This window comes from Pipistrellus kuhlii, unplaced genomic scaffold, assembly GCF_014108245.1.
Source record: "Pipistrellus kuhlii isolate mPipKuh1 unplaced genomic scaffold, mPipKuh1.p scaffold_m20_p_136, whole genome shotgun sequence".
Lineage (NCBI taxonomy): Eukaryota > Metazoa > Chordata > Mammalia > Chiroptera > Vespertilionidae > Pipistrellus > Pipistrellus kuhlii.
This window is the reverse complement of record NW_023425445.1, coordinates 284,498-296,858: the sequence shown is the minus strand read 5'-3', so window position 1 is coordinate 296,858 and position 12,361 is coordinate 284,498. Positions and strand designations below refer to the sequence as shown.

The 12,361-nt window shown below is 69.4% G+C and overlaps 2 protein-coding genes across 2 annotated transcripts; one reads left to right on the top strand and one right to left on the bottom strand.

Moving 5' to 3' along the window:
* The first annotated feature begins 147 nt into the window (after positions 1 to 147).
* KMT5C (lysine methyltransferase 5C) lies at positions 148 to 6,417 on the top strand. The gene is made up of 9 exons (XM_036436408.2): positions 148 to 287; positions 1,587 to 1,785; positions 1,936 to 2,101; positions 2,502 to 2,611; positions 3,203 to 3,366; positions 3,475 to 3,494; positions 4,695 to 4,831; positions 4,935 to 5,104; positions 5,333 to 6,417. Exons 2-9 carry the CDS (start codon positions 1,676 to 1,678, stop codon positions 5,836 to 5,838), a joined length of 1,383 nt encoding a protein of 460 aa, XP_036292301.1. The 5' UTR covers positions 148 to 287; positions 1,587 to 1,675; the 3' UTR covers positions 5,839 to 6,417.
* Positions 6,418 to 8,995: 2,578 nt separating this feature from the next.
* On the bottom strand, positions 8,996 to 12,092 carry LOC118718057 (cytochrome c oxidase subunit 6B2). The gene is made up of 3 exons (XM_036436420.2): positions 11,767 to 12,092; positions 9,787 to 9,887; positions 8,996 to 9,177 (listed from the first exon to the last, which is right to left on the bottom strand). The coding sequence occupies exons 1-3, from the start codon at positions 11,930 to 11,932 to the stop codon at positions 9,124 to 9,126; spliced, it is 321 nt and encodes a 106-aa protein (XP_036292313.1). The 5' UTR covers positions 11,933 to 12,092; the 3' UTR covers positions 8,996 to 9,123.
* Between the last annotated feature and the right edge of the window lie 269 nt (positions 12,093 to 12,361).

Here is a 12,361-nt window from a genome sequence, read left to right as displayed (position 1 = left end):
GCGGGGCGTGGCGGGGTTTTGGTGGGGGCACTGACGGGGTTTTTGTGGGGGCGGGCGGAGAGGCCAGAGCGCGGCTCGACCAATGGGAGAGGCGCGAAATTGCCTCGGCAACTGCAGAGTGGGCGGCGGCCGCAGCCAATGGCAGGCCGCGGCGGCCGCGGCGGGGCGGGCCCGGCGGGGCAGACGGGAGGCGCGGCGACCGAGCCTGAGGCTCGCTGAAGAGGCAGTGGGAGGTAGTGGCGGCGGCGGCGCGAGCGCCAGAGGCGGAGGCGGAGGAGGAGAAGCGGGTGAGGGGCGGCGCGGGGTCCGACGTCTGAGCTCCCTCTCGGCCCCCGCCCCGCGCCGCCTTGGCTCCCGGGCGCCCCCGGCCCCGACTGTCCCCCCGCCCGGCCCGGTCCCGCGTGCACAGCGCCTCAGTGAGCGCCCCGCGGGGCTCGGCGCAGCCGTCCCGGTGCCTCCTCGCCAGGCCCCTCCCGCGCCCCGTGCCTTCCCGGGGCTCCCCCACGCCCCAGGCCCTGCCCTGCACGCTCCCCGCCGGCCCAGGTCCCGGGAGCCGCCCGCCCGCTTCCCCAATTCCTCCCCGGACCCTCCCTGCCTGCCTGCCTGCCGGGGGCCCCCAGGCTCCGTCCCCGGGGCTCCCCACGCTCCTCCGGGATCCCCAGGACGCCCGCCGCCTCGCTGCTTCTCCAAGGCCCCCAGCTCCTCCCGGGACCCTCCCTGACCCCACGCCCTTCTCCGCCTTCTCTCCCCGCGCCCCAGGTATCCCGCCGGCTGTCCTCCCGGCCCCGCCCGTACCTGTCTTCCCCCGCCTTCCCCCCGCGCCGCCGCCCCGCAGCTTCCGCCCGGCCCGCGCCCTCCGCGCTGACCCCCTTCCCGCGCGCGCCCGCCCGCCCGCCGCTCCGCGCGCCCTTCCTCGCCGCCTCCCCGCAGCCCCGCGGGGTGGGTGCCCCGCAGGCCTCCCGCGGACGGGGTCAGGGGTCATGTTTTGTTTCGGATCGCAAACCCCCTTCTCGCTCCTCCTCTGCCTCCCTGTGCCCTGCCTTTTCTCTCCGCACCCCCCGCCCCCGCTTTGTCCTCTGAGCCCCCCCTCTTCCCCCAGAATGGAATCCTTGGAGAGGGAGCAGGTGCTGGGATCCCTCCTCCGCCTCCCCCCCCACCCCCCTGCAGGCCGCCTGGGGCTTCACCCAGGGCCTCCTGCGGCTCCCTGGGCTGCTGGGGAGGGAGGTGGGGACTGTGGGTGGAGGGGGGGGTCCCCTGCCCTCGGGGAGGGCCAGAGGCGGGGTGAGCCTCATGACTCCCAGCTCCTGCAGGGCTGTAAGCCTTCAGGGTCCCCTCAGCCTTGCAGTCCCATCATGCTCAGCCTTCCGTGTGTGTGCGTGTGCATGTGTGTGTGTGCATGTGAGTGCGGGTGCGTGCGTGCGTGTGTGTGCGTGGCGGGGCCTTTGTGTCTGCGCTCCGGAGCGTGCGAAGGAGCTGCCGGTGAAGGGGACCGTCCCTCGTTTTGGGGGCGCCCCCCCTGGCAGGCGCACTTGTTGCACCGGGGCCGGCGCTGAGCTGAGCTGCTCTTCTTCTCCCCCGACGTGCAGATGAGGGTCCGGACGGGCGCCGCAGCGGCCCGGCGCCAGCGCAGGCCCTCCCCGCGCCCCGGCCGCGGCAGCATGGTGTGTGCGGCACCATGGGCCCAGACAGAGTGACCGCGCGGGAGCTGTGCGAGAACGACGACCTGGCCACCAGCCTGGTGCTGGACCCCTACCTGGGCTTCCGCACGCATAAGATGAACGTCAGGTGAGGCCGCCGGGCGGGGCGGACGGCGGGCCGGGCCCCCTCCCCCGCCTCCGCTGCGCCCCCTCCCCCCGGCGCGGGTGGGGGCGGGCCCGGGAAGGCCCGGAGGGAGTAGGCCAAGGCCCTGGGACCCAGGCATGCCCTCTCCCCCAGCCCTGTGCCCCCCCTGCGGCGACAGCACCACCTGCGCTCAGCGCTGGAGGCCTTCCTGAGGCAGCGGGACCTGGAGGCTGCATACCGGGCCCTGACGCTGGGAGGCTGGATGGCCCACTACTTCCAGAGCCGGGGCCCGCGGCAGGAGGCTGCCCTCAAGACCCACGTGAGGGCGCCCTTCCTTCCCCCGCTCACTCACCCACCCGTGTGTGTGCGCGCCCCTCACCTCGGAGCCCCCCCACCGCCGGGCACTGCGCCCCTCCGCGCAGCACAGCCCGCAGGGGGCGACTCCCCCCGACTTCCTAGCTCTGGGGGTCCTCCTGAGACGGGGGCTCAGAGCACCCCTAGGAGAGGAGAGCCGGCGGGCCCTCTGAGACGGCGTCTGACCTCTTCATTTGACAGATGGGGAAACTGAGGCCCCCGAGGAGGGGGCGTGAGTCCCCCACCACCACCACCACCACTCAGCGAGTCAGTGGCAGAACGGGGACTAGAGCCCAGGAGAGAGGGGGCGCCGAGGACGGCCCTGCCCCGCCACCTCACCCTGCCCACCCCCTCACCTCCCCCAGATCTTTCGCTACCTCCGCGCCTTCCTGCCTGAGAGCGGCTTTACCATCCTGCCCTGCACCCGCTACTCCATGGAGAGGAACGGAGCCAAGATCGTGTCCACGCGGGCTTGGTAAGAGGGCGGAGCGACAGGAGGTCTCCCGGGAGAGGAGGAGGGGCCGGGCCCGGTCGGTCCTGAGCCCCACAGCCCGGCTGGGGGGCCAGCCCTGGGCCCTGGCGCACAGCAGGTGCTGCGGGGCAGGCGGGAGCTGGTGGAGCAGGTGGGGGGGAGGGGGCCCTGCCCGCTCGCTCATCCTAGCGGAAGGTAGATGGTGGCAGAGTGGACAGGCAGACACTGGCCACAGCTGCCTCGAGCTTCAGGAGCCAAGGAATTGGGGGTGTCCAGGGGAGCCCTGCTTAAGCTGGAACCCCAGGGATGAGGGTCCGGTGGAGACCGGCTGTCAGTGGCTGGCGGGGCCTTGAGGCCAGGCAGAAGGACCGGCTGCCCCAGGCAGGATGGGGGTAGGGGGTTGAGGAGGGAGGGAGGGAGGGGGGTCTGGAGGAGCGAGGGGAGCGGGAGCAGATGCAGGATATCGCCCACGTGGGCGGTAGGGCCGGGAAGCCCCGCCCCACCCGCAGGTGAAAGATTAGGAGGCGGCTGCCTGCGGGCGGCCTGGCCCGGCCCAGGTCGGGGAGACGGCGCCCACAGCCGGCCTCTCGGCAGGAAGAAGAACGAGAAGCTGGAGCTGCTGGTGGGCTGCATCGCGGAGCTGCGCGAGGCGGACGAGGGGCTGCTCCGGGCCGGCGAGAACGACTTCAGCATCATGTACTCCACGCGCAAGCGCAGCGCCCAGCTGTGGCTCGGGCCCGCCGCCTTCATCAACCACGGTGCGCGCGGGGCGGGGCCTGCGGGGCGGGGCCTGGGGGACGCCCCCTTTCCCGGCTCCGTTCACAGTCTCTGCTCTCCCCCCTGCGCCCGCACCCCGCTGTCTGCAGACTGCAAACCCAACTGCAAGGTGAGAGCTGGGGCCCGCCGGGCGGAACGGGCAGCGGGGAGTGAGGGGGGAGGGCTTTTCTGGTCTGTGAATCGCCCCAGACTGTCCACTGTCTCCCCAAAGCCGGTTCTGGATGGGGGAGGGGGCCTTTGGCTGGAGTCACCTTGGGACAAGGGCTGCCACCTGCTGGCGGTGTCCTTCCCTCTGCGCTGCGCTGGGGGCCGGGCCAGTTTGGGGGTGGGGGGCGTGTGGGAGGGGCCCCTGCACAGGGGAGGAGGTTGGGGGTGGGGCGGGGTTCGTGGCTGCTGTTCCAGTGGAGCCCAGGGGAGTGGGGAGTGGAGGGGAGACAGCCCCTGGGGGGCTCCCTGCCAAGCCTGGGCCCCTGCAGGAGCCCCGAGGCATTGTGGGGGGTCCCAGGTGCCGGCGTCAGAGCTGGGTTTGAGGTTGATTTTTCTGAGATGGGCCAGTGAGAGCGTGCCTCCTCGCAGGCTGTGAGGGGCAGGTGCGCGGGGCACAGGCGTGGTGTTGGCAGTGTTGCTCTGATTCTGCAGGCCCCCCGCAGTTATACATAGGTTTCGGGGTGCGTGACATGGGGCCCAGTCCGAAGCCGCCTGGGGCCCGGGAGCGGGGTGGTCCAGGTTTCAGGAAAACGGGGGCAGGTTAGGGTGTCCCAGACAGGACACGTCATGGGAAGGTCAGGGTGTGTGTGGCGAGTGAGGCGACTCCGGTCTGTTCTGGGTGAGCTCGGGTCTGCCTGCTGGGAGCGCCCACTCTGTGAATAAGGACTGGGGGCGGCTGGAGGCTGGGCCGCACGGGGACGCTGGTGTGCGACCTGGTTTGTCCTGAGTGAGAGGTGATTGGGGGGAGGGGGGGCAGGTCTCAGGGATCCAAAAGACCTGGACAGTCTGGAGGGGGGTGGGTGGTGGACAGACAGACAGGCCCCTGGGGGCAGGAGCGGGCAGGTAGGGGCTGTGGGGTGGCTTCCAGGAAGCGGGTGGCCGCAGGGTGCAGGCTGGCAGGGAGCGAGGGGGCGGGTGTGTGGGAGGGCCGGTGTGTGGGAGGGCCCGGGGCCTGAGCACAGCCCGGGGGTCAGAGCCTCCTCCCGCGGGAGGGGAGGAATGTCAGAGATTGCCGCGGGCTCCTGGCCCCTGTCTGTGCCAGGGGAGGACCCTGGGGACCAGGGGGCCCGCGGGCCAGGGCGCTGAGCGGCCTGGCCCCCAGTTTGTGCCCGCAGATGGGAACGCGGCCTGCGTGAAGGTGCTGCGGGACATCGAGCCCGGGGACGAGGTGACCTGCTTCTACGGTGAAGGCTTCTTTGGCGAAAAGAACGAGCACTGTGAATGCTACACCTGCGAGAGGTGTGCGGGCCGGGGCGGGGCGGGGCGGGGCGGGGGGCCGGGCCGGCGGGGGAAGCGGGGAGCCCGGAGCCGGAAGCTCAGCCTCAAGGCCTCTGCCCCGCAGGAGAGGGGAAGGAGCCTTCCGCCTGAGGCCCGGGAAGCCCCTCCCGCCGCAGCCGCTGGACAAGTACCAGCTCCGCGAGACCAAGCGGCGGCTGCTGCAGAGCCTGGGCGGCCGGCTCAGCCCCTGGGCCTGCGCCCACTCGTCGCCGCTGCGCCAGAACCCGTTCTGCGGTGAGCACGGGGCAGCCCCCTCCTGCCGGCCCGTCTCCAACAGACCCCCCTGCCCTCCTGTCCTGTTCCTGGGCGGCCCGGTGGGGGGTGGGGTGGGGTGTGGCCTGACCCGGACCTCCCTTCTCTCTCCTCCTCTCCTCCCCCTTCCCCCTCCTCCCCTCCCCCCTCCTCCCCTCCCCCGGGCCGGCTCACAGGGTCACCCTGTCTCTCCCTCCCCCGCCTCCACAGCTGCCTGCCAGCCTCTGCACCCCCTGCCCTGCGGCGCCGGCTCCGACGCTGCGCCCCTCTGGGTCCAGTGGCTGCCGCAGCCCCAGCTCTGGGTGCGCCCCCGGAGGCGCAGGCGCCCCCCGGCCCGGCGGGCCCCCGCACCCCCTGTTCTCCGCGCTGCCCGCGTGTCCCTGCACCGGTGGGGGGGCTGCGGCCCCCACTGCCGCCTGCAGGCGGAGGCCCTGGTGGCCCTGGGCCCTGCCCCCCGCACCCGCTGGACGCCCCGGCAGGACTGGCACTGGGCCCGGCGGTACGGGCTGCCTTACGTGTTGCGCGTGGACCTGAGCCGCGTGGTCCCAGCCCCGCCCCCCACCTCCTCGCCCAGCCCCGCCCCCGCCAGGCCCCCAGGCCCCCTCCCCGTCCCCAAGCAGGCCCTGGCCTTTGCCCCCTTCTCCCCACCCAAGCGCCTGCGGCTGGTGGTCAGCCACGGCTCCATCGACCTGGACGTCAACGGCGACGGGCCCTGAGGGGCCCGGGTCTCGGGACTCGCTGATCTCCAGAAGGGGCGCTCGGGCCTCTGAGAGGCCCCTGACCCTTGACCCCAGCACAGCTCTGACCCCAGGGGGTGCGGTTGCGTTGGACACCCCCCAGGGATCGGACCCCTGACCCTTTGTGACTGCTGACCCCTGAGCCACCCCAACCCCAGCAGGGAGCCCTGGCCATTGCTGCCCCCGCCCCAGCCTCAGGACTGCCGATGCCATGCCCGCCCGCCCCCTCCTCCTGCCCAGGGAGCAAAGCCATAGGGGTGGGGGCACCCCTGGCGGCTCCCCAGAAGCCCAGCCTCTGGAGGAGGGGGACTGGCCCACGCGGGGGGTGGGTCTGCTCAGCTTTGTGACTGACTGAGGTGGGGCGAGGCGGGGGTCCGCCCTCGCCGCCCCCGCGGGTCTCAGGGAGGCCGGTGTGACCTCATCTTTCTCATGGTGCTATCCCTGGTGCTACTGGGGTGTGGGGCGCCTCCCCTCCCCCACACCGGAACGGGGTATGTTTGTTGGGGGATTGGAAGCACTTGAACTTTTTATTTTATTAAAACCTTCTTACAAGCTTCACCCGTGGGAGCTCCTCCTGTTTATCTCTGCCTTGAGGGTGTGTCCATCAGGAGGGCGCAGGCGGCCCTCAGCCCGGCCGGGGGGCCAGGCCAGAGGCGGCAGCCCAGGCTTTGGGCCCTGAGTTCGGGGTGTGAACCGGCCATTCCCCTGGGAATCCCTCTGAGAAAGCATGCTCCCGGGGGCCCCCCTCCCAGCCGGAGGGCACGCTTCTGGCCTCCGCCCACTAGATGTCAGTAGCACCCCCTCAGCTGGGGCCGAAACCTCTCTGGAGACCTCCCACCGGCCGGAGGGATCTGATCTCGGGAGGGACCTGCAGTGCAGCGGACAGCCACCGCCTGCCGCCTGCACCCGGGGCCGGTCTCCGGGACATGACGGCCCGGCCGGGATTACCCAGGTCGCACCGCTGGTGTGGCCCCTGGGCACACGGTGTCCAACAGAGGTTAGAAGTGTGGGGAGTTCAGGTCCGCTCCCCTGCGCTGGCAGGATCTGGGGGTCCCCGGGAAGCTGGTAGCCCACGCCCAGAGGGAGGGGCGTGTCGAAGGGGCCAGTCCTCCTGGGGCTGCGGCCAGGTGACTTCCGCCATCGCATGCGGTTTGGGGCCACACATGCTGAGTGCCTCCCATTGTCTGTCTGGATGGAGACCCCACAGGCCCTGCAAGAGGATGCCCCAAACCCTCCCCCCTCCGCCCCTGAGCAGGTGAAACATTTAATGTTTTTAACATTTTTTATTGATTTTCAGAGAGGAAGGGAGGGGGGAAGAGAGAAACATTCACGTGAGAGCAGCACATCTTAGCTCAGCCTGGCGGCGGGGCTCAGTGGCTGAGCGTTGACCTCTGAACCAGGAGTCAGAGTTCGGCTCCCAGTCAGGGCACCTGCCCGGGTTGTGGGCTGGAGCCTCGGGGTGAGGCGTGCAGGAGGCAGCCGATCTCTCTCAACGGTGATGTTTCTCCCTCTCCCTGCCTCTCTGAAGTCAATAAAATTGTTTTAAATATCTTTTTAAAGTACATCACTTTAAAACTGATTAATTAAAATGTCCCAGAGGTGATGGAGGGATGGAGGGGGGGTGAAGGAAGGGGACTGGGAGGGGCAGTGGCTCAGGGGCCGAGTGCGCCGGAGGCTGGTGCTCTGGCCCGGAGCCGGGCTGGGTGCACAGGTGTCTGCCCTGCGCTCGGCCGCCACCTGGGTGACCTCACGGCGCTCAGACCGCGCACCCGGCCCCTGACTCAGAGCTGCCCTGACCACGTGGCCCCGCCGCCAGCTCCTGAGGCCGAGGCCCCAGGAGGCCCCTCCCGGGCGGCCACGTCCTCCTGCCTCCCCCGTCCTGGTCCCAGAGAGAATCCCTGGGGGCCAAGGTCTTGGGGAAGGGCATCTGGGAGATGGCACACTGAGGTGTGCCCAGGTGGGGTGCTGAGGGCATGGAGGGGGTGAGGGGGTGAGGGGGTGGGACGGAGCTGGCTCTGCCCTGAGCTGACCCAGCCGGCCCGGCCCGTTGTCTCTGGGACCATGGGGCTGGCCCATCTCGGTGACAGCTGGGGAGTGAGGGTGCAGGTGGGCAGGCCTGTCCGGGGTCACCCCGGAGGGTGTGTGACTAGCAGCAGCCTCCTCTGAGCGCTGGGGCTGAAGGGCCTCTGAGGAGGTGACCGCTCTGGGCAGAAACTGCGATTCCAGGATCCCCTGCTGGGGCCGGGGCTGGCGGGCAGGGCTGCGGGCGCCGGGCAGGGCCACGCCCAGTCCCGCCAGGGTCCCCCTCCGCCTGGGGCGGGGGGTGAAGGGGCCGGAGGTGACATGGGAGGGGGTGTCTAAGTCGGGGAATCTCCGCATTGTCAGCTGAGCCTGGCTGTGGGAAGCAAAGAACAATTCAGGGGGCCCGGCCGGCTGGCTCCGGGGGGGTCACGGTTCAGTTCCTGGCCAGGGCACATGCCTGGGTTGTGGGCTCGATTCCCAGTGTGGAGCGTGCAGGAGGCAGCCGATCCATGGTTCCCTCTCATCACTGATGTCTCTCTCTCACCCTCTCTGAAAACAATAAAAATACCTTTTAAAAGTAATTCAGGTGGGGCGTCTGAGCGCCCTGGAGCTCAGTCTGCAGGGCTCTGCGGGAGGAGCGGAGTGAGGTCCGGAGAGGGCGGGAGGGACCAGGCCGCAGCGGGAGGAGCCTGTGGGGAGGGCTCACCTGCGGGGATGGGATGGGATGGACATGGGGGGGGCAGTGGAGTCACGCGGGGGCAGGGGAGCCGGGAAAGGTTTGGGGTGTGTGTGTGTGTGGGGGGGGATGGGATTCTTAGCGCTGGGTGGGCCTGAGGCGGGTGGCCTGGGGCAGAGGGCAGAAAGCCTGGGGAGCCGGGAGGCTGTCCAGGTAAGAGGAGAAGATGCTGAGGAGGATTTGGGGTGCAGGTGCCGGGAAGGTGTGGCGGCTGAGAGGCGGGAGCAGCTGGTGGGCGAGTGTTGCATCGGGAAAGCTGGCGGCTGCTGCGGGGGAGCAGGTGGGGGCGGCGGGTTCGCTTCCACCCCAGAGATCTGCCGGTCCCCCCTTCACCCCAGCCCCGAGGGGCAGGCCGCGCAGTGAGCGGACGGACGGAAGGAAGGAAGGACCGGCGACAACAGCACGGCTTTATTTGTGGCTCAGGCCCGGGTGGGGGCCGCCCGGTCTCCGGGAGACGAAGGGACGGGCCACTGGCCGGGCCCCCGGAGGAGCCGGCGGGCAGCCGGTCAGATTTTCCCCGCGAAGGTGCCGTCTTGGATCTGCTCGGTCCAGCGCTGCACCTGAGGGCGGGCAGGGCGGCTCAGCTCCCGCCCCCGCCGGGCCCAGGCCCGCCCCGCCGCCCCCAGCCCCGCCCCCGCCGGCCCCAGGCCCGCCCCGCCGCCCCCAGCCCCGCCCCCGCAGGCCCCCAGCCCCGCCCCCAGCCCCGCCCCGCCGCGCCAGCCCCGCCCCGCCGGCCCCAGGCCCGCCCAGCCGCCCCCAGCCCCGCCCCCTCCGGCCCCAGGCCCGCCCCGCTAGCCCCGCCCCCGCCGGCCCCCAGCCCCGCCCCCGCCGGGCCCAGGCCCGCCCCGCCAGCCCCGCCCCCGCCGGCCCCCAGCCCCGCCCCCGCCGGGCCCAGGCCCGCCCCGCCAGCCCCGCCCCTCCGGCCCCAGCCCCGCCCCCAGCCCCCAGCCCCGCGCCCCGCCGGCCCCCAGCCCCGCGCCCCGCCGGCCCCCAGCCCCGCCCCGCCGCCCCCAGCCCCGCCCCGCCGCCCCCAGCCCCGCCCCGCCGGCCCCCAGCCCCGCCGCCCCCAGCCCCGCCGGCCCCCAGCCCCGCCGGCCCCCAGCCCCGCCGGCCCCAGCCCCGCCCCGCCGCCCCCAGCCCCGCCCCGCCGCCCCAGCCCCGCCGCTCACCCAGCTGCTGGGGCACAGCGAGTGGAACACGTGGTAGTAGTACTCGCAGGGCTGCGTGCTCTTCCCGCGGCGGTTCATCTTCTGCACGCAGCGGTGGAAGTCTGCGGGGAGGGGGGCGAGGCGGGCGGTGGGTGCGGGGGTGCGACCGCGCCAAGCTCCCGCCCCTCCTGACCTGGTCTGGCCCCTTGCCGACCAGACACACACACACACACACACACACACACACACACACACACACTCTCTCTCTCTCTCTCTCTCTCTCTCACTCTCTCTCAATATTTTTTAAAAATATATATTTTATTGACTTTTTACAGAGAGGAGGAGAGAGGGATAGAGAGCTAGAAACGTCGATGAGAGAGAAACATCGACCAGCTGCCTCCTGCATACCTCCCATCGGGGATGTGCCCGCAACCAAGGTACATGCCCTTGACCGGAATCGAACCTGGGACCTTTCAGTCCGCAGACCGACGCTCTACCACTGAGCCACACCGGTTTTGGCACTCTCCCTCTCTCCCTCTCTCCCCCCCCTCTCTCTCTCTCTCTCTCTCTCTCTCTCTCTCTCTCTATATATATATATATATATATATATAATTGATTTATAATATATATAAATAATTGATTTCAGAGAGGAAGGGAGAGCCCGATAGAAACATCAGTGATGAAAGAAAACCATGCTGTCCGGCCACGGTGGCTCAGTGGCTGACCATCGACCTATGAACCGGGAGGTCACGGTTGGATTCCTGGTCAGGGCACAGGCTGGGGTGCAGGCTCTGTCTCCAATGGTGCAGGAGTGAATCAGTGATTCTCTCTCATCCTTGATGTTTCTGTCTCTCCCTCCCTTTCTCTCTGAAATATATATATATTTTATTTCAGAGAGGAAGGGAGAGGGGGAGAGAGACAGAAACATCAACGATGAGAGAGAACCACTGACCGGCTGCCTCCTGCCCGCTCCCCACTGAGGATCGAGCCCGCAACCAGGGCATGTGCCCTTGGCCAGAATCGAACCTGGGACCCTTCAGTCCATCTGTCTCCGCTCTATCCACTGAGCCAAACCGGCCAGGGCAATAACAAAATACTTTAAAAAAAAAAAAGAAAATAAAATCATTGATTGGCTGCTGCCTGAACGCCCCCTACTGGGGATGAACCCACAACCAGGCCTGTGCCGTGACCCGGAATGGAACCGTGACCCCCTGGTTCAGAGGTTGATGCTCAACCATCTGAGCCACACCAGCAGGTCCCCGCCCCTCCTGACCAGGTCCCTCCTCCTCCCCACCAGATCCCTTCTTTTTTTAAAAAAAAAATTCTTTATTGATAAAGGCATCTCTTTTCACCCCAGGACAGGGCCCCCTTCTCCACCCTCTGTCCCTACCAGCTCCGCCCCAAGCCCCGCCCCACAGCCGGCCACATCCTCTCAGAACCAGGCCCCGCCCCCTCCCTGCCACACCCAATCTCTACTCCGCCCTGGCCACCACTTGGTCACGTGCCTCCAGGATAGGCCACGCCCCCTCCCTGCCACACCCAATCTCTACTCCGCCCTGGCCACCTGGTCACGTGCCTCCAGGATAGGCCACGCCCCCTCCCTGCCACACCCAATCTCTACTCCGCCCTGGCCACCACTTGGTCACGTGCCTCCAGGATAGGCCACGCCTCTCCAAGATCCGGCCCCACCCCTCCCTGCCAGGCCCCAGCTCCATGGCCCCGCCCCCACGCGACTCAGCCACGCCTCCATCATAGGCCCCGCCCACTCACAACCCGGCCTCACCCTCCTTTCCTTCTGCCTCCTTGGCTCCGCCCACCCGGCCAAGCCCCGCCCCTAACCGGTAGTCCCGCCCCCTCGAGCCGGGCTCGCTCCGCCCCCCACCCAACGGTCTCCCCTCCCAACGGGAGTCGGGGCCCCTCACGCGTCCTCAGGAGTTGGGGTGCGCCCCGTTCCTGCCCCCCCCCGCCTCCCCGCTGCCCTCCCCTGCCCCCAGTGCTCACCCAGGAAGTTCTGGTAGCAGTTGCGGGTCTGGTTCTGGTTGGGGAAGCGCGGGTCGAAGGGCGGCGTGGGCCTTCGCGCTTTGGGCTTGTCCGAGTCGAACATGCTCCTGCGAAGAGGAGGGGCTTCGTGGGGCCGAGGGGGAGCCCCTTGCTTCGAATCGCACATAACTTCTGGCGCCCCCCTCACCCCGAAACCCAGCCCCGGTCCCCCCGGCTCCCCCGTCCTGTCCTCACTAGACTGAGCGGTCGCCTGACGCCTCTGGTTGCGTCCGCGACGCCCCTCGTTTCGGAGTCTCGAGGGTCCCAGCCCAGGCACACCGCGGCTCCGCCCTATTGGCTGAGACTCCGGAGCCCCAGCCAATGGGAGCAGCTGCGCCGCGTGGACACGCGCCCTCCCTCCCGCCCCGCCTCCAGCCCAGCACCAGGGACCCGTGTGCACACAGGCTCCAGGCTCCCGACTTTTGCCGCGTCTCAGGCTCAGACTTTTATTTTATTTTTAAATACACTTTATTCATTTTTTACAGAGTGGAAGGGAGAGGGACAGAGAGTTAGAAACATCGATGAGAGAGAATCATCCATCAGCCGCCTCCGGCAC